A 22,343-nucleotide genomic window follows, 5' to 3' on the forward strand; every position below is an offset into this window, starting at 1 on the left:
TCAAATAAGAAAAATAGCTAGTAATGGACATTCAACAGTATTGTTCGAATAATACACACACACACACACATATATATATATATATGCTTCTTCTTTTTTCAAATTTATATGATACTTTTATGTTAGATTTGAATGTGCTATCTTACTATTTGACTAATACTTTTTATATGCTTCACTTGCTCTAAGTTTTCGCCCCCTATTGTATTCCTAAAAAAGCAGAGGCACCCTGCATCTCTGAATACTTGTACATCAAACATTACTGCTACTATATATATATATATATATATACACTCATTTCTATGTTTAAGTATATTATAAGAACCATTGAAATTATGATCAGTAAGTATATCATAAGAACCATTGAAATTATGGTCAGTAAGTATATCATAAGAACCATTGAAATTATGGTCAATCTTGACATTTTAAACCTGATTATAATGATGATATAAAGAAAATTGCAAAACCATGTGATTGATAAAGTAAAAACTTTTCAGGTTAATTATGTTTCTGCTCATGAAAATGACGCTCTCTCTGTTTGACGTTGTAAGCGTCAAGGTAAGATACTAAGATCAATATATTATCTATGTAAGTTTTTAAAATGTTTCATCTTATTTCAAAGTTATTGTCTAACTCAGTGGAATCTCTCTGGATGAAAGATGCAAGATAATCATTTGGCAACGAGTATAATAGCTTTGTCATGTTAGTATAAGATGAAAACTCACACTTTTCTTTTTCGCTTTCTCTTTCTTTATGTTATATATATATATATATATATATATATATATGTATGTATTTGGTGTTTGATTAAAGCAATTGATCTTCCTTTAGCATTTAAAGTAATTGTAATTCACAGCTATATAGAAAGTGAGTGTGATGGCACAGCAGATGGGTCCGTCTTATAATCCCATTGATTAGTATGGTAAGAGAATTTTTATCAAGCAAATTATAGACAATGATGTTTTAACTCCAGCTCCATAATTGGATCAAGCAAGTGACTAAAATTTCACCTCCTAATTTAACATGTACACAGTATAATATATATATATATATAGATATATATATATATATAAAATAATGAATAAAAAAAGTAAAAAGTAAAGAGTAAAAAGTTAAAAAAAAAAAAAACACAAAAACAAAAACAAAAACGAAAACAAAAACAAGAAAAGCCTACCTTGTCTAGAGGAACCAGCAAATAAATGAAACTTTTTTTTTAATTAACAAAGCAAATAAATGGGTTTGTGCATTAGATAAATATAAATAAAATTCAGATTCCAAAGGACCCATGGACTTTAAAATTTTTTTTAAAAAAAAAAAAAAAGGGAAAAAGGATAAAATGTGTAGATTTATTTTAGCTTATTTTTCTAGGTAAATCAATATGTAGTAGTGTGCAGGTATACTAAGAATTTTCTGTTTCACAAAATTCTCTGTTTACACGATTGCATTTTTTTTTTGGGGTAAATTACAGGATTGCTTTCGTCTATACTTCCATGTCCACACTTTTATTTTATTTATTTTTGTGATAATATTTTTTTTCTTTGCTTACGAATTTTGTGATCAACTGACATCGTCTATTAATAAGACAAATCATATACACCACATATTTTGTACTATTGATAGTTCCTAATTATGGTCATTCACCATATATATCAAAATTAATAATAATAGTCAAATGAGATTGATTTTATTGGTAAGATGAGACATTAGAATTGGGAGAAAATTTTTTATATATGATTAAAAAATAATAATAATGATAAATTTTAAAAACTTCTTTTTCCTGCAAATTTACTTTAACTTTCCAAAATCATGTAACTTTCACTTAAGGTGAGTAAATATAAATATAAAAAAAATAAAAATAAATAAACAAAAAGAGAATAAAAATTACTTTCCAAAAAAAAATTTCTATTTGTCATCATTTATGGAATTTGATCCTATATGTAAAAATGTTAATTCTGTAATTTTTTTAATATTAAAATTCTAATGTAAGAAAGTGACTTCTTTAATGCTAGCAAATTAAATTGCATCTCACAACATTTTTACTTCTAAAGTCATATAATAATTAATGCAAATCGCCGTTTGATAACTACAGTTTGATCTGGATTTCACCGTTTACATAATATTATTTCCTAATAATTAGAAACATTAACAAAATTGTACAAACTAAGAAATGCACTCAACACCAAACCGTCTTCTTTCTTGCAAGGGAAGTAAAATATATATATATATATATATATATATATATATATCAGGGTATTGAAATTGGAGTTACAATCATGCAGTGTCAAGGGAGAAAAATTTCAGTGGGTTAAGCCTGAAAACGACGACGTAAAGCTTCAAGTTGTTAATTTGTTACCGTTTTAGATTATCTCGTGCCAAGTTTTGAAGCCACGGTTTCATTAAAGCTAAGCGTATATGTGTCTGTTATGTCATGTGTCATGAGTAGCTGTCCAAAAAACTCCTGGCTTGTAGTTTAGTTGGGATTGTCTCTATCCTACGTGCTCGTGGCTGTTACTTAAAAGTTAAAACGAGCACGTTTTGGATTTGTAATAGCTGGTATAAAAGCTTAATCGTTATCTTCAGTGAGGCAGATTGCCAATTTGCCCATTATTGTTGTAAATAACTGAAGCTATATTTCAGCTTGGTTAATGAAAGCAAACCGCCCTTTAGCTCTCAGAAACCTTGTCTCAGTTGACTACTTGGGTTATTTTCCATTTTTTAAAATAGCTACTACATCACATTCTTGTTAAACTTTAGAGTTTTCTGAATGATAATTATTATGAACATCAAATACGCAGCAAGGATATAAGGGAAACATAAATGAATTTATAGAAAAACCCGAACTTCATTTTCCTGTCGAACCTGCTTTATAATCCAAAAGGCTCCCATGAAAACAACTGAAATGGCTGCTAAAAGACAAGCTATTAATAGAATCAAAGGATCAATATCTTACATATCACCATAAAAAAGCATGATATTACTTTGTGATTATCGTACCATTAAAACCAATATAACAATTTTTTGATTCCAAAACGAATCCACGACTTTCTGTGAAGATCTTAACGAGGATGACTAGAGCTCCGGTGTTGGCAAAAGATGTGGAATTAGCTCCCATGAAAATGTACAAACACATTTTCCAAACTTTAGATTCTTTGTGACAGAGCTAGAGCCAAATCATAAGTGCCAAAGAAGTTGAGAATTGCACCGATGAATTAATAAGATGATCCACGGAGGTATGTTACTTCGTTATATAAATATAAATGTATATAAAATGCAAAATAAAAAATTGTATTTAAATGTAAATGTAATACCTTTGGTACGGGATAAATGTATATAAAATTAAAAAAATAGTTTGAAAATATAAAATATAAATGTATTATCTTTAGTATGGGATTATGTGCAGTATACTGAATTTATCATCCAGGGTTATGCCAGCAAAACTCTATATCCCCAGCCATCACGTTAAATGTTTTTTGATAATCCAATAATTTATGATGCTTTTCTTTGTTTCTCCATATCTATTGAGAATGATATGATTCTTTTTTTTTATACAATTTATGGGAGTATATATATGCTAATTTTTTTATTTTTTTATTTTTTTATTTTTTTATTTTTTGGGGGAGAATCAACTTTCCCAATTATTCATAGCATGGAAGTTCAAATCATTGACATGCATAGAACTTTATTGTTTGAATAACCAGAATCAAAGAAACAGTCAATTTTTTTTTTCTTTTATATTGGATTAGTCACAAATTCAAATTCAAAATTATTGTTTAATAAAATAATAGATTTGCCATTACCGGTTTTTGTAAAGACATTTATTTACAGATGTTTAAGTGTTTCATTAGAATGATATATTATTCGGTTTTTAATTTACAATTCAAATAAATAAATAAATAAATAAATAATGAACTACAGATATAAAATTTATTAAGTACATAATATTTTTTACTTAATTACATTTAGGTACATGTACTAATTTGGGATTTTACACATTTTTGTCTTTGGTTTTAAAACTCACTATTTAAAATAAAATATAATAAAAATAAAAAGAAGCAAACTCAAACTTATAGAAGTTAATATTTAATACAAAGTGAAGCCCACCTTGACGAAGGTTCTCCAATGCACCAACCATTTCAACGCCCAAACTTGGTTACACACGACCGTTTCATGGCCCAGCATTCACTAGATTTCAATTTTTTATTTGATGCAATTTCGTCTCATTTAATTTTTGACGCCATTTCACGTGCTAGCCATATTAAAATACATCTATTCTATATTAGAGATGCTTAAGTAAAAAAATCTGAAAGTATAAGATATCTTAACACATTTAACTCGTGTATTAAAACATATATATATATATATATATTATACTATATTATGTCACATTATTTTAAATACGTACATACAAATTCTTTGCCCAAAAAACGTACAAACTGCTATTCAATTTATTCTCAACTTTATCAAATTAAAACTCTCATTTAAAATAATCACTTATTTTTATATTTTTTTAATTATTTATAAAAAAACATAGATTAAAACTTATGAAAAAATTCCTGTCAATTAAAAAAAAAAAAAAAACACTATTTTCTTGGACGAGAGGCCCATATATCAACAAGAAGACAACACTTGGGTCTGGATTCTAAAATATGCCCAACTTCTCTTCTTCTTCAGTTTGGGCTAGCCCGAAATAGGAAAATAATCCTCTCTTTTTTGTCGAAAGTCTAAGCCCTCAAACGAAAAATAAAAAATAAATAAAACTACAAACATAAAAATAATTCCCTTCACAAGGAAAATGTGATCCATGCATCTTGGAACTAAACATGGGAGGTTTTTCTTATCTTCTTTCAGGACTTTTATGAAAGCAACCAAAGACTCAATGTACAAGGTACAGTTTTCCTTAAAAGGCAAAAAAAAAAAAAAAAAAAAAATCGAAAACTTATAAAGATTTTCACCGATAGAACTTCCAACCAATCAGGCAAGCTCAAACAAACGGACTCAAAAGTAAAGCTTTTTAGATGAAACTTTACTACGGTCTGGCGGAAAAATTATCCACAGCTATCGGTGAGGATTTGGGCAAATAGATTGTTTTGTCCCTTTCTCGTAGGACTATTGTTTAGTAAAAAATTCAGGATTAATTTTGCAAAAAATAAAACCTTTATTTTGCACTCATTTGCATATATATATATATATATATATCTTTATGATTATAAAAGCTATAATTTATTCCCTTCACATTTTAATTTTGATTCAATTTAACCATAACAAACGTAATAACAAGGAACAGTAATTTTTTTCCCCCCTACAAAATTATCTTGTTTTTCTTTTTATGGAAATAGGAAATTCAAACTTGAACTTTGTCTTACATATAGTGGTAAAATTTAAACAAAATTGAAATGCGAAAAAATATAAATTGTAATTTCCAAAAAGAAAGAATGCAGAAAGATGCCAAATAACAGAAAAGAGGCAACTTTGAAATATATAATTAATAAATGTAGCGCCTTCTGTTTCCAATATTATTGGAAGAAGTGTACCAAGGACGTCAAAGCTTGATCCACAATCAATATAACCCATATTCCTCCTTGAGGGTTAGTGCCATATGCTACATAAGTTTACCCGGTGTCCTCAGGGGATTGCGGCCTTTATTTAGCTTAGGTTGGCTAGGAAGATGAGTTAAATATAATATTTATATATTAATAGAATTGTAATTGAGGAAGTTCCTATAAAAACAACTCTAACTCAAATATCAATTCTTTGTCTAAATTCTCAAACTCACCATCTGGTACATGATTGCCTTTATATCAATTCCATTAGTAAAATTATCAATAAATTTAGATCATATAGAAACAAAAATATAGATAATAATAGAGGTACTTCTCTCTCCCTGAGCTCTTTCTATTCTGTTAAACCCATCTCCTAGCTAACCTTAGTCAAGTATAAATTTTCAATTTCCTGATACAGTATTTTAAGAAGATCCAATATTCATTCTCTATAATTTACAAATCAAAAGAAAAAAAAAAAAAAATCCACAACTTCTCTAGAAGAACACTTTATTTCATGCTAATTTGACTTTTCTACATTGCACATGATTAGGGGGAATATGATGTTACCTTATGTGCAAGTTTTTCTCTTTCTCCGACTATATATTCTGCTATGAAAAAGAAGGTACTGCCGTATAACTAAATTCTGATGCATACTTTCTGGCTTACTTTTTATGAGACATCTTTTTAATAGTTTGTGAAGTTGTGAGGCAGACAAATTTGACCATTCTCTCAACCATGCATAAAGTTTTCAAGTTCAAAAATGGACTAAGTTAGCTATACGTAAGTCCAAAGTAAACTCTCACTTGTGTAAAAGTCACTGTAGCTAGGTCCATATACTGAAAATTTGAAAATTCTCTCCCTCATCTAAACCCCAAAAAAAAAAAAAAAAAAAAATTCTATTTATTACGAGTGGATATCGTGTATTTCATAACCCAATAACGTAGCAAAGTCTCTTTCCTCACAAACGCAGCTGTAGTTGTACCTTTGCCGTTTTGCAGGGGCTGGGACCATTAAGAAAATGATCAGACATCTAACTCTCTTGTCAAACCCAACATCAATATTTGACTTTCAAAACACATATCCTTACCTAGACGTTACCATAATATTCCTAAACAGAAAGAGTTTATGATTCTTGTTATTTTGGTAACAACTATGAGAGCGAGAATAAATAAGAGTTTATGATTCTTGTTATTTTGGTAACAACTATGAGAGCGAGAATAAATTAAAGAAACACGAGTAATTAACTGTCGTATTTGAAAAGCCAAATAATACAAGTTTTGCATCCAATAATTAAAGCAAAAAAAAAAAAAAAAAGCTATAGTAGAACAAGTACAAAGAAAAATATTGCACGCTATTTTTTGTTTTACACATCTTCTATACTTTTTTTTTTCCCCTTCTCTTTCATCATCATCATTATTCATTCTCTAAACTTCTACACCATGGTTATAAACGGTTGAGCTATATATCCTATAACATATCTTACTTTCCATTAGATTCCGACGGTTTAATGCCGTTTTCAGCCATGGCTATTTCGGTCTCGGCGGCTTTGGCTTGCTCTCTGAACTTCTTATAAATATCACTTTTGTAAAACTTTGTAGTCCTTATAACCAAAATCAAAGAGACAATAGTACCAAAAAATGTTGCAGCAGCAATAATAATGAAAGCCAATTTGAAGCACTCAACACCTCTACAATCCAGCTCTTCACCAGCTTCCCTTTTTAATCCCGAAGCTATCATTTGCTTAGTAGCCTCTTTATCATACAAATGTCCAGTGAGCTTGACATTCAACGCATATAACCCAATTGGACTAGCCACCGACCCAAAATTGTATAGGGTTGAGTAGTATTTAAGCCCGAAAAGCTCGGAAATTATGGCGAAAAGCAACGGCCATTGAGCACCAAAACAGAAACCAATAATCACAGAAGCAAAATATAAACCATTTTTGACATCGAAAGCGATTAGAAGGTGACCAGCACATGATATTAGCATGATCAAAGTGAGCATGAGAGGACGAGGGAATTTGTATTTCACCAACAAGATCTCGGAGAGGAAACCAGAAAACACACGTCCGAGATAGTTCCATATACTTACTAGAGAAACAAAAGTGCTGGTTGATTTCTTGGGGTATCCGAGTGAAGTACCGATCTGACCGAGATTATCAATGGCCGTCAAAGTTCCTCCAACTCCGCAAATACACGCGAAGAAAAGAAGGAACATGTCCATGCTGAAAAGGGCTTGTAGAATAGTATAGTCTTCGCCTCTCGGTGGCGGTCGGAAAATCGTTTTCCAACAAGAAGGCTGCTTTTCTGTGCTCGTAGTAGTTGTAGTTTGCTCTACAAGCAAATGATTTGGAGGAACTGCTGTTGATGAATTATTGGCTTGGACTTCAGGATTCGGATTAGGATTCTCCGTGATAATTCCCAAAGGTGAAGAAGATGAATCATCCACAAATTGCCTGCTCCGCAAGATCTTATACTCTTCAACAATAACAACCAGCACGGGAAGAAAAAGAAAGAAAAGAACCATCCCGGCACTAGCACCGTACCCGGTCTGGGTAAAATCATCAACCTTGTTCTGAACTATAATCATGATCATCAAAAACCCAGCAAGCCCAAGTGAGATATAAAGCAAGTTATAAAACACTTTGAGCTCATTAGGCTGCCTGACGACCTTCATGATCCGAATGGTTCGGAGAAAAGCGAAAGAGATAGCAGCAGGAAGCCAACCGATGAGCAAAATCAATGATTTGGTATCGTCGCCGTAGAAGGCATGGAAAAGCTGAGTGATAATAGCTCCGCTAAGGCCCACATAGCCTTTGAGAATCCCCAAAACGACGCCGCGGCTTTCGGGGAAATTCTTCACGCAAGTGACGAGAGAACCGGTGTTGGCGAAAGACTGAGAGTTTGCACCTATGCATATATACATGCACATGTGCCACACTTTGGGAGTGGCTATTTTTCTAGTGACAGCCAGCCAGATCATGAAGTAGCCGAAGAAGTTGAGCACCGCTCCCATTGACAGCACCACCCACGGCGGCGTCACCTCGTTGATCAGGCCGGAGAGAACCCCCACGTTCGCGCCCACGTCTTTGAAAAAGCTCAGCAGATTCAAAGTTGTTTGGTCGTAACCCAGGACTTTTTTGATGTCGCTGGAGTATAGACCGAACATGTAAGTTGCACCGGCAGCCGCCATGATAAGAAGGGAAGCGAAGACCACGAACCACCGGCTGATGATGACTTGGATTGTGAATTTCTTCATGTTGGAAAAATTCCAGTTGCCGCCGGCAATATCTGGTCCGGCGACCACCATTTTTTTGCTTTTTGTGTTTGAGCTTCTTCTCTACTGATATTGATTTTGTTAAGTAGCAGAAGAATATGGGTTTTTTATTACTATTATTATTATTTTTTTTTTTTAAGGTGGAAAACTATGCAGTTGTATAGTAGTGTATATATAGACGAAGAAAATATGCTTGGGGAAAAGAGTGAAAATATGCTTGGTGTATAGTAGTGTATATATAGATAATATTATTACAAAGACTTTGTAGTTGACTTGTAGAATTTTCCAGCAAAGAAGGGAAGAAAATAAAAGAAAAATGATAATTATTTAATATGAAGGTGTATTGATATGGAAATTTTGTGAAGATCTTATGATTCTTATCCACAGGAAAAAAAAAAAAATTATTAGGGATATATAATTATTAGTCTCTCTTTGACTCAGAGAAGAAGAACGTGCATGAGTGAAACTGGATTATGCATAAAAATTTTTTAGCGCCTTCAGATAAAATTTAGTGGAATTTTTTGAATTTATATATATATATATATATATATTATATTCGTTGCCTATTTTATTCTAAACATAACCAATTTCTGACTAACAATTTTCACATGAATTATATATAGTAGTGTGTCAGTCGAATAATATAAAATGTCCAAATAGAATTTTACTATGGATATACAAAAAAGTATGATTTTGGGTAGCGATCAACGTGGTATATAACAAATCTGCACTAGTTCTTCACTTAATGATTTTCAAGTTGATAAATACTTTGAAATTTCAGCATATTAGAAGAAAATTTTAAAAAGAGATGTAATATTAGAATATACGAGGTATATTTTAATTCTTCCTATAGAGTTGTGATTGTCCAAGTAAAGTATATATCTTCATATTATAAGGCCAACGAAGCCACCAATTTGGACAGCTGTTTTTAATCTATTCCCTATAAGAAAAGTATGAGCTAGCTAGGGAGTGAAGCCAAAAATATCCTTTCTCATTTTTGTCTCCATGCATGTCTGTACGCAACTTGAAGCTAATTGGCGATAATATTGCTAATTTGGTACTAATTTACGGCAAATTAATATGAGTGGTCAAGTTAATTAATTATCAATATTTAAGTTTGCTTTTGGGAATGTTTAGCTAAAAAAAAAGGATTTTGAGAATTTTGTTTTTAATATATATATATATATATATAGAGCATATATATAACAAGACTTTAAAGTTTTGCTTCTTGGCATGTATACTATATTAATTGCAAATTATATATATATATTGATTTGGTATATCGTGCTTGGATAGGATTTAAAATATAAATTGAGGATAATATAAGACCATATTCAAAATAGAAAAATGATCAATGTTTTATGAGCAAACAAAAAACGTAATATTTATGTTAATTTGCATATTAAAAAAAATTATCCGAAAAAACGTAGCATTAATTCTAGACAATTGCCCAATCTTCTAGTCCTGTCGTGAAGTGGGTGAGTCGTGTCCACCATATTACAGGTTCGAGAAGAGGCAGGCATAAAACAACAATTCTAGACAATTACTATAAGAAGTGACCTAGCCATAAAATCCAATTTACTGTATAATATAGTGACCTAAACAGTCATTTGCATTTCGCAAACCAATTCTTAGTTTATTTTTTTCTAGCTGACGCTTCTGACATCAAACTAATATATACCTTAATTAACCTCTGATAAGTTGAGTATTTGTTCATATACAGCATAGTTAATTAAACTAAGCAAATTAATTGTAAAGTAGGAGTGATTAGTTCAAAAATAATAATAAAAATATGGATCAATTAGCTTCTTTCTTCCTTTTTTTTTTTTTTTTTTTGGGTGCAGATAATGATTCTTGACCATATCGTCCACATCAATAAATCTACAAGAAGTTCCTTTTTGACATGTGGTGAGACAAGAGTTCCTCGAAAGCAGGCAAAAAAAAAATAATTAATGGGTCATCATCAGGAACTTTTTAAGTCTGTATTCTCGGAAAACATATGCAAGTGGATAAAAATTTTCATGAATTACTCTCAATGCATAACTTTGTTATAAAATCCTTCCCATTTAATCATTTGTCCCAAACAGCATCTTTTTTTTTTTTTTTTGGTGGGCACAAATCTCATACTCTATTTATGGATTGATGAACTATGCCAGAACAACCCACTTCTACTTGTCCCCATTTTTTATCTACGTACTCCTCCTATCTAGTCATATTTAATAATTTAATAGAAAAATAATATTTAGACCCATAGATTTTAAGTTTTTAAATTTCAAAAAATTTATATGAAACTTAATTAATTTCTGACATGTCAGCACGAATGACTAATAGTTTGACTCTATTACATAAGGGTTAATTAAATTTTATATCCCTAAACTATATTATGATTTCATTCTGTACCCCAATATTTTAAAAACCTTCACGTTTTTCATCCTAAATTATTATTTTCTTTCATTTTGGTTCGATTGATAACTGAAATACAAAACCTAACGGACTGAAAATCATGTGCAGGTCATATGCAGGGTATTTAAAACAAAGAAACGTGTCCTACCTTTAACTAGTATATTTGTTAGAATAGTTCTGACCACATTGCAACATAAACTAGACCCATTCAAATTTTTATGGCCATATAATTGCTTTCAAAGATTTTAAAGGCACTTCAATTAAGATAAGTTTATAAAAAAATAAAATAAAATAAAAAATAAAAAATAAAAAAAGAAGAAGAAGAAGAAGAAGACGGGGTGGGGGGAAGAGGGTGGGGTGGGTTGGTTAGAAAATATATAAGTAACAAACAATTAGTTGTCCCAAAAAAAGGTACCTAAACCTTGTTATAATATATATAAGAGTGTGTGTGTGTGTATGTGTGTCAACTTTCCCTCGTATTGAGTAACAAGAAAATAAAACAAATTGTAGATGTAGGATGATGACATCAATCATTAAAATTAAAAAAGAAAATAAAAAACGTGAAAAAGGATCCTCATGAATTGAATAAAACAAATCCTCATGAATAACAAGTCAGAAAGACTTCGCATAGAGAATATTCAGTCCAAATCGTCTTCTTTTCTTTTTCTTTTTCTTTTTTTTTTAAATTTTTTTTAGCTACAAAAGAACCATTTTTTAGAAATAAATTTGACCACCTACTTCTCTCGTACGTTAAATTTTAAAAACAAAAAAATAAAAAAATAAATTGCATGTATTATCTATTAGTGGTGTGCCTTTGAAAACAAAAGAATATTTTGCGGGTTCGCCACTAATTAAATGACCTTATAGATTGAATAATGTAGAGCCAACAATAAATATTCCAAACTAATTAACTATTTTGTTTAATTTGCTTATTACTCGTATAGAAACAATATGATGCAAACATTTTCCATACCATTCGACAATTGGTTTCCCCTGTAAACTAATAAGAGTTCCTAAACCTACCAAAACCAAATTATATGTTTACTATTATTGCCCGTTAGATGAGAGAATATTTCAATGGAAAATATTTCAACGCCGCGAGTTCCAAGACTTAAAAAAATAAAAAATAAAAAAAGATTGTATTAATTATTCTGAAAAGGGATCCTTCTGCTTGAAAAAGGACTTATAGATATAAAAAGATAAACTAAAATTAATAATAGGACAAAACCAAAGAATTTTTTTTTTTTCTAAACCCACACACACACACACACACACACACACACACACACACACACACACACACACACACTCATATCAAAAGGATTCAAAAATAATAAAATTTAAATTTTATAACATACTAAAATTTTATTTTAAAAAAATAAATCACATCAAAATTTATTAATTAATAAATATAATTTTTAATTTTTAATTTTCATATGATTCAAAGATTCAGAAAAAAAAAAAACAATAATATTAGTTATATATTAAAAGTATAATTTAAGCCCGACCATATATATATATATATATATATTTAACTAGCTGTGAACTTAATATTTATGTTAAACCAAAGTCTCTTACCATAGTCAATATTTTATCATATCGATCTGACAAGATAATATTAAAAATCTATTATGTGACCTTTTTAGATTTAATTTTTTTTTTTAAATTCAACCCAATTAAACAAATTCGATGGTTGTAATGAAAAAAAAAAAAAAAAACAGCTTTAATATTATATTATTGACTTGTACAAAAAACAATATAGTTCCTGCAGCCAACTGAATTTAGATATACTGATTTTACACAGCTTTCAGTTGCTTGGTCTGCGGGGTTTAATTAATTTGATCTTTGAAATATATGAAGCAAATAATGTGGACAGTACCATTCTTGGAGAAAACCATATAATGATCAAGTGGACAACCCAAAGACAAATTAACTCATTTTCTTTATTTTCATTTCCATACTGCAAGTTGATATTCTTTTAATTATATATATATATATATATATATATATGAATAAATGCAAGTTGATATTCATGGTAGGGCTAGTGCCACTATATATCAAACAAATCCATCACAAATTGGCTTATAGACCCTACATTTTAAATCTAAGATCACCATTTTTTTCAAGCACTAATATAGCTGTTTTATTATTTCATGAGTACAGTAAACTCATGACAGCTGATGGCTAATTCTTTTAGCATATTTTTATGCATGATCCAATGTGACACTGGGGAAATATGATTTAATTTTTATGTATAAAACAACCCTAAAAATCTGAGTCACACACATTGTTCGATTTTCTTTTATTTATTTAAAACATACAAGATAATTTAAAAAGCAGGTTTAATTAATTAATTGATGGATAAAATATATTAAATGTACATTAATTCGTTATAATCAGTAGTCAGTACCCTACTATAAAATGATCAAACATGACCATACTGTTACTACAAAACACTTCTGCAAAAGATAAGAACTCTATAATTAGAAACTTTATTACATTAATATCTTTTTTATTTCAAAATAACTACATTAATGTTGCAAGCTGGAAAATGTTTACTAACTCCATTATGACGTAGTGTTTTTTTTTTTTTATAATTAGTTTGTGTTGATTTCCACTTATATTCATTTATATCACTTGTCTATATTTACTTTACATATTAATTTTTCAACCAATAAAATAATACTATATGCGTGAATATTTGATATATATGTTGATAAATAAAGTTAATTCCTGTAGCATTACTCAATTAATTATGCACAATAATATTTTATAAAATTTATATAATTAGTCAGGGGTGACGGCTTGTTAAGCTTTCTTCTTCATTTTCTGAGTTAATTAATTGCTATAACTTAATTTATTCCTAAAAGTAGAGCCAAATTGTCTTTTTTTTTTCTTTTTTTTTTTTGGGTTAATAGAGCCAAAATTCTTGCCAATGCACATATAATTACAAGAAAATATGTTCCACGAAGACAGATTTTTTTTGTTTTTTGTTTTTTTTGTTTTCAATCCTTCTAGACAAACTTTAAGGCATGCATACATCATGGTATCCTGTGTCATCTCTCTCTCTCTCTCTCTCGCTTTCTCTCGCGCTCCCTCGCTCTATCTATGTACCCAAACAATGGGTGTACATCATCAAAAACTGACATTCAAAATGTTTGTTTAAATAAATAAAAAGAACATAGGTGAGGATGATGTATGCATGAGAAAAATGCTCTACCATGCTGTTTAATGTTCAGTTCTACCAACATTACAACTTTACCCTCTTTATATTATAATATTTACAACTTCCTTACTAGTCTCTAAATTATCTTTTATTTTATTATTTCATTTTTAAAAAAATATTATTACTATAAATCCAATTCTATATATATAAATATATATATATATATATATATATCCAAAGTTTATTTTTACAGTAAAGAGTTCAAATTATTATTATAAAAAAAATGCCCTGCAAATTATAATATTCTTTTACTAGTTATTCTACTAGCTCGCTCGTGATTTTGTAACGCAATTTTTTTATTCTTACACATGAGACACGATTAGTTCCCGTCCCCAAAAAGATGTCACATGAGATACGATGTCATGGAGTAAAAGAATCATGTTTTCTTTTTCTTTTTTTTCCCCCCAATAAGTAAAAGAATTATGCTGAATTAAAATTACTTTTACCTTTATAATTAAATTAATTGACATGGTGCTACACAACTTCCACTGCATAAAAAAAGTGAGGTAGACAAAAATCATGCATGATTCGCAAATTCAGCATGTTACTTGTATATAAAAACCCAACTGCACTTTCTTCTAGACAAAATAAAATAAAATAAAAATAGTTAAATATTATAATAATAGCATTTTAATATCCTCAGCTTTTATTTAAAAAATGTTATTAATTAATTTAGATCATAGACTTACAATTTATTACATTTTTGTCTAAATTGATTATGGGTTATCCAAAATTAAAAATTTCATATTGAGTATAGATTATACGCCTTATAACATGGTATTAACATGGATAAGAAAACAAGATATTATATATTTTTATTCGTCGTATATATTGTTGAAAGCTTTGACATTCAACAAATATTAGATAATTTTATCAAAATAAATAACAGAGAACCGAAAAATAAATAAGCATACTACATGTCTCTTTCATTCATATGTGTCGGTACGATTAATAATGTTCATCACAAAATGGACCATATATTTTACAGTTTTGAGTACATTTTCATTGCATATTCCCCGTTAACGCCATCAAATACACGTAGCTGTTGATTTATATTTGCTAATGTTCCAATCATGTGATAGGTACAAATTAATTAATAGTCCAAATAAGCCTTAACATTAGGATTGAATCAACTTTGCATTATTCTTAAATCACTTAGATAACGACTCTGTATATATCATTGATCAATCCAACCTGGCCACCTGTAAGTCAAACATCAGATCGTCCAAGCAAATACAAACTAATCTTCAAGTTTATTACATCAAACCGTCCAAGCAAATATTAGTTAATATTCAAATTTATTACATCAAACCTTCCAAGCAAATAGGTACTCACTAATCAATTAATTTGATTTTTCAAGATAAGCCTGAGTATATATTGTTAAAGTATATATTATATTACTCATTATTGATCTACGGTTTACTGATTATTGATCTACGTTTTCCTATCAGTTTGAACTTTGATGAAATTAAAATCATATTTGTAACAGTCCAGATGAGCCGCATGTGGATATTGTCCGCTTTGGATCCAATTCGCACCTAGATATTGTACGCTTTGAGTCCAGTTCGTACTGTTTTATCAAAACACATCCACAAAGGAAAGGTATCCACACGCTTATAAGTTATGCTTCGTTCCCCTTTCACTATTGTCTGCTTTGGGCCCAGTTCGCACGGTTTTATCAAAACGCATCCACAAAGGAAAGGTATCCACACGCTTATAAGCCATGCTTCGTTCCCCTTTCCCTATTGTCCGCTTTGGGCCCAATTCGCACGGTTTTGTCAAAACGCATCCACACAGGGTTTTGTCAAAACGCATCCACAAAGGAAAGGTATCCGCACGCTTATAAGCCATGCTTCGTTTCCCTTTCCAAGAGATGTGGGACAAGGGATGTGGGACTTCTGTCCGCTTTGGGTTCAGCCCGCACGGTTTTGTCAAAACGCGTCCACAAAGAAAAGGTATCCACACGCTTATAAGCCATGTTTCATTTCCCTTTCCAACCGATGTGTGACTTTACAATATTAATTTTGGCATGTATCAAAATAGCAGGTCCTAGTTTCAATCCTTGCAATTTTTAAATCTTAATAAATTTTCACTTTCACATGTGGGATCCGTAAAATGGAATGTGCGATAAGAACATAGAAGATAATTAACTTATTATTAAGCCATCACTTATAAACTTGACCTTTAGATCATAGAGAGAAGAAAAAAAAAATAATTACCATCAACAATATTAACATGCACAGTAGAAATTGGTACTTTAATACTAGCTTGGTAGCTAATCAAACATGGAAAAGTTTTAAGCAAACGAATTTGATCATGGAATTGTCTTAGGTATGGATATTCAAAGTGGCTTATCGGAATGCTTTTCCTTCAAGAAGTTGCCTTCTTCATTTGCTTAATTGGAAATTAAAGTACATATGTTGAAAAAAATGAAGGGCAGCGACTTTTGAATACACGTGAAATAATGATTGACATTAATGTTCTAGTTACAAGTTCTGTAACATACTGTGTAACCATCTCTTTAAAGTGGTCATATTGTCAATTAGGTTTTTAATTTTAAATGGTTAATTAATTGAAATATTACTCATACAAATTGTCATTATCATATCACTTATTATTATTTTTTTGGATATAAATTTCTAAAAACCAATTTCATATATTTACGTGCAAATATATATATATATATATCTATATAAACGACATGTGAAACAGCAATGAATTAATTTTATTAGTAATCAGGTGGCTTAAACAAAGATATAAATTGGAAAGAAGCTGAACCAAAATCTACATTAAGTTGTTAAAAAATTCAAAGACGATGGAATCTTGTGTACGTGGATAAATTATTGGATTTATAGACTATTCAAACATCACTACGCAGCATAAGATTCAAGCCATGCGACTTGTGGGTCAATGATCTACACAAGCTGCCCATATATAGTATAATAAATGGGTCAATGCACTACGCAACCATTCTCGATATCTGTTTCCATAAAATATAAAATAAAATATATAAACGTTTTAAAAAAAATTACTTTGTATCTTTCTCTCTCTCAATTTGAACTTTGTTGAATAGTATAATTTCTAAGCCAAATCCTTGAAGAATATACGGGAAAATAATTTTTGGCAGATTATTATGAGGAAATGTCAATAGTAGTTGTGAATTTGTGATAGCTAGCTAAAGTATATGCTATAAGATATTCATGCTCCGATTATCATGAATAGTAACGCAGATTTGATTTGCTTATTCCAAAGTCCTCAAAATATTAATTAATTACAAAAATTATTGACAATTAGTCGAACTGCTTTACCCACCTACTAAAAATAACAATAATAATATCCAAATAGATTACCTAAGAAAGCAAAAAGGCGCACTCCAACTTAGGTTGATCCGCTAATAATAATAATAATAATAATAATAATAAATGATATATAGAACAGGAATATAGTGAATATATATTTGATACTAATTGAGAGGCTGAAAAGGCTTGAGAGAGACAAATTGCACCTCTTGCATCATGTTGGAGAAACAAGTTGATCTATACACACTTTTTCACACTCTCAAAAGACAAATAGGGGTCAACTCCCGTAAGTCTCAGGCACTGTTTTTTCTAAATTTAGCTTTTGGAAAATTGAACATAAAGAAAAAGTTATTGAAGAATTTTCTTTTTAAAGTTATTTTTCTTTTCTTTCCTTTTCACCTTTGCATAAGTAAACAGAAAGCAATCAAAGCACTCAATTATATATTCTATTAGTCTTGAATCCTGACCACATGAGCATGAGGTTGAGAATTGAGATCTCAGTCAATGCGTTTACACCTTGAAAGGAGGCCAATTTTAGAAAACAAATAATATTTTAAACCCAAACGTGCCTCTTTTAATTAATTTAATGAATCAAACTGTCAAAAATTTCAAAACCAGGAATATTTATAAAAATACAGAGTTGAAGTTGGGGAACTGTGACATTTAAACAGCTCAGATTCGTCGGGTATTTAAATTCTTAGCTTTGGAATCAGTCAATTGACTTTTATTTGTTTTTGCAGTTCTCGAAGAAATTTTCGTTCAGATCAATAATTCATTTTTTTATTATTTAATGATCACCCGTGATAAGAGGATTTAACCACAAAACGAACCATTTCCTAAAATAGGATCATGATACAATTTTCCCTTATTTACTATTAAAAAATATATATATATATATATATGTGGAATAGGTTGTAATTTCAATTAAATTTATACTACAAGGGAAGAAAACAAATAAAAGAGAGATGAAGGCTTCATGATTATTTTTTGCTTTTTAATTTGCACTAGACACTCAAATTTGGGCAACCATCCTCCTGTGTGAATCCTGAATATAAACCATTTATAACAATTAAAATAATGTTAATATGGTATTCTAGACACTGAAAGCTCTAAAGGAGCACTCAACAGAAGCCATTCATCAAAGTTATCCATGATCAACTACAATCCCTCTGAAGGTCATCATCATCCAAGATCCACCACAACCACGAACCCTCTGAAACTGAAGTTTTCCTACTTCTCTGTAAACTTAGTTGAGCAAAAATGTCAACAGCACCCGTACCACTTATAAGCGCTACTTGCTATAACATTCCAGTAGCCCGAGAATTCAACGGGGTCAAAAATGTCAATCGTAATTCCCTCCTGTTGCCGCATGTGCTCGTCAACCAGGCAGACAAAGGAAAAGGCGGTGAGGGCGTTATGAAGCATTAATATGATTAACCTCTCAAGCATAATAAACAGGGACCAGAGAATAGAACAGGCAAATTGTAACACCCTGTCCCGAACCATGTCGGAAATTTTTGCACGTTGACCGAGGTTGACTGTTGACCGTTGACCGAAGGGGTCAAAAGTTGCCTTTTTGACCCGGTTGGAATTCTAGGTTGACTGAGGTACCGTTACGGAGTACACGTTGGCACGAGTTCGTAGACTGGTAGCACGTTGAAAACGGAGCTACGGTTTGAAAGTTATGAGCAAAACAAGTTGAGGTCCAAACTGTCCAAGGGGTGCCGGAGTTGACTTTTTATTCATGCAAGGTTGAGCTTTGACTCATGCATGGTTGTGAAGTACTTGTCGATACGAGTCTGTAGACTAGCGGCACGTCCGATTTGGACATGTGGTTTGAAAGTTATGGACCTGTAAAGTTTTTCAAATACTGTATTATTTTAATATTATTTGTACACGCATAACGATGTGCCACGTGTGATTCAATGAAGGTGACCATGTGTCACCATGGTGAAATGTCACATGTCAACCATGTTTAAAAATCAAATTATTTTTATTATTATTTTAAATAATAATATTAGTATTTAATTATTTTTATATATTTTATTTTATTTCTTTTTCCTTTTCTTTTTCTTTTTCTTTTTCTTTTTCTTTTCTTTTCCCCACGTGGGAAAACACCATTCTTTCTTTTTTTTTCTTTTTCTTTTCTTTTTTCCTTTTCTTCCTTCTTCTTCCCCGAACACCAAACACACATAGTGTTTTTGTTTTCTCTCCCGCCCGTCTCTCTCTCTCTCCTGTGTTTTTGAATTCCGGCCACCTACACAGTACACGCGCCGGCCAGTGACGTGCGGAAGGAGGAGGCGAGCTCGGCCGCCAAGTTTCACGGCCAGCCGCCGCCGGACGCGCGCCGATCGGGCCGGAGAAGCCGCCGGCCGCCGGATTTTCTCTCTCCTCTTTTCTTGTGGTTTCCGGCCAGCCCACTCCCAATTGAGCCTCCTATCCCCCTATTTTGGGTCCTCTGAATCCAAAAATGGCCTCCAATCCCAAAAATTCGAAGCGGTTTGCGAGATATGGAGAAGTCAACACCGGCCGAGACTTTCCGACCAAATTCCGGCCACCTCCGGCGGAATTGGGGTCGATGGAGATCGGATTTGTGATCCTCGTTCCACGAGCTTCGATTCGGTATATCATTCGCCTATTTTGGTTAAAGTTTGCGTTTAAGCCTCCGGGTATCGGGTATTATTTACCCGATTAAAATATTAATTTATTTGACTGTCTGTGAATTTTGTTCTAGGAGCACCGGTGAGTCATAGAATTGATCCCGTGGTGGATCATGGGTTAATTGCGTGCTCCAGGTGAGTGACCCACCTTCAAAAATTATTTTGGGCAATTAATTATATTTAATTGGTATTTAAATTGGTATTTAAATTATGCTCATGTGGTGTGGTTTAATTATGGTTTTATTGTGGTTTAATTTATTTATTATGCATGAGCATGGTGTATTTTGGTAGTATTTGTATGTGGTTTTAAATTTGATTTTTCGGGCATAATTGGGTTAAATATTTTATGAAAATATTTGGTTAAATTTTATAAATTATGCCCGCTGTATTTTTATGGTTGCATCTTGTACTTCGAGAAAATTGTGGTTTGTTGTTATCGCTGTTTCGTACCGGGTTGTTTAAATAAAAATATGTGGGATGGTGTTTTGTGAAAATATGGTATACTTCCCACGGTGGTTTTTGGAAAAAACGGTACGGTTGGTTGTTAATGGTTATTTTTTTAGACGCACTCATACAGTATTGGTGTTCTGGTGTATGGTGTATGGACACGTGGTAGCACGCGGTTATTATATGGTTTAGCGTGCGGTTATTACTTCACCCGTGAGTTGCCATTGGACCGTGGGCAGGCAAGGTTATTGTTGTGCACAGCCGCCCCCCTCCTTGGCCGGGTGATGGTTGTAGCAGCGGTACTGTCGGGACGCCGAAGTGACCATTGCAGGTTTCTCTCTTTAACCCCCCGCCAGTCGGTGCTCAGGACGCTGGGTATCGGAGGGCATCACCGGTATATGGTGTGGTGCGTCAGGTGTAATTGTCGGTGTAAATTGCAATTAAAGTTTAAAACCCCAAAGGTGTTCAAAAAAATTATTTATTATAATTTATTACAGTTTATTTATATTTGGGGTATTTATTTATTTATTTATTTGTTGTTTATTAAATTATTTGGTTCATTGGTTTTCGGGAAGTACGAATATTGGGTTTTGCGAAAAGGTTTTAAAAATGGAACATTTCAAACGGAGCGATTGGTGAGAGTTTTGAGGGAAATTATTATTTTCCAACAGTAATTATTATTTATTTATTAATTGCTGGTATTTGTTCTATTCCTTCATTGCTATTACTATTATTTTTTATTATCAAAAGGTGTTCAGTAGTTCGGGTTACTCACTGAGATGATTAGCATCTCACACTCTTAAATTCCGTTCCCCTAGGTCCAGGTTGGAGACGTTGATTGTCCGGGGCGAACCCAACGTCTCAGTTCGTTGCCGAAGGTTCAAGAAGTTTTTCTTCCCTTTTTTCCTCTCTGTCTTGTATTGTTTCTTATCTGTCATTTTATAAATTTCACATGTTTCTGTATAATGCTCTGTATACTGTATTGGACGTGTGGTTGTTATTTATGCACTGGGTTGCTGCTGTTGTTTCTTTTGAAGTGCTGAAATTTGTGGAACCAGTTTGTAGTCTGTGGGAGGAATAAGGGGATGTTGTTAGAAGTGTGTTTTCAGTGCAGGTAATTTGTGGTAAGTAAATCCCTTAGGGGAGGCTCTGCCGGATTTTCCGTTGGAGGGTTCGGTAGGGTTTCTCTGGGATCAGGGCTGTCTAGGGTTCCGGGGGAAGGAATTCTGGACGGGTCCTGACACAAATTCTACATTCCAAATGCCTCAGTCAATCCTGCAACTACATTGCCATTTCAGCATCCTACAAACAAACAAAACCATAGACCTAACATAACGGTCCGCAGCTTCAAGATCCCTGCAAACAAGTGTTTAACAAATATTAAGTTTATTACTATTGGAGGAAAGAAATTCTTTTTCTTCTTGCACAGTATCTTTGATCAAATTTGATGTTAGGTAATTGCCAACGCAATTGTGGGCTAATCAACAGTGCATCC

General features: G+C 31.7%; 1 protein-coding gene across 1 annotated transcript; it reads right to left on the reverse strand.

The window, feature by feature from the left end:
• Positions 1–6,759: 6,759 nt before the first annotated feature.
• LOC107413367 (protein NUCLEAR FUSION DEFECTIVE 4) lies at positions 6,760–9,032 on the reverse strand. The gene has a single exon (XM_016021300.4). The coding sequence runs from the start codon at positions 8,844–8,846 to the stop codon at positions 7,017–7,019; it is 1,830 nt and encodes a 609-aa protein (XP_015876786.3). The 5' UTR covers positions 8,847–9,032; the 3' UTR covers positions 6,760–7,016.
• Between the last annotated feature and the right edge of the window lie 13,311 nt (positions 9,033–22,343).

Source organism: Ziziphus jujuba, chromosome 8 (genome assembly GCF_031755915.1).
Source record: "Ziziphus jujuba cultivar Dongzao chromosome 8, ASM3175591v1".
In the NCBI taxonomy this organism is placed as follows: Eukaryota; Viridiplantae; Streptophyta; class Magnoliopsida; order Rosales; family Rhamnaceae; genus Ziziphus; species Ziziphus jujuba.

Excerpts from the sequence above, each read along its gene's own strand:
- LOC107413367 (XM_016021300.4), bottom strand. The coding sequence starts at position 8,846 with ATGGTGGTCGCCGGACCAGATATTGCCGGCGGCAACTGGAATTTTTCC.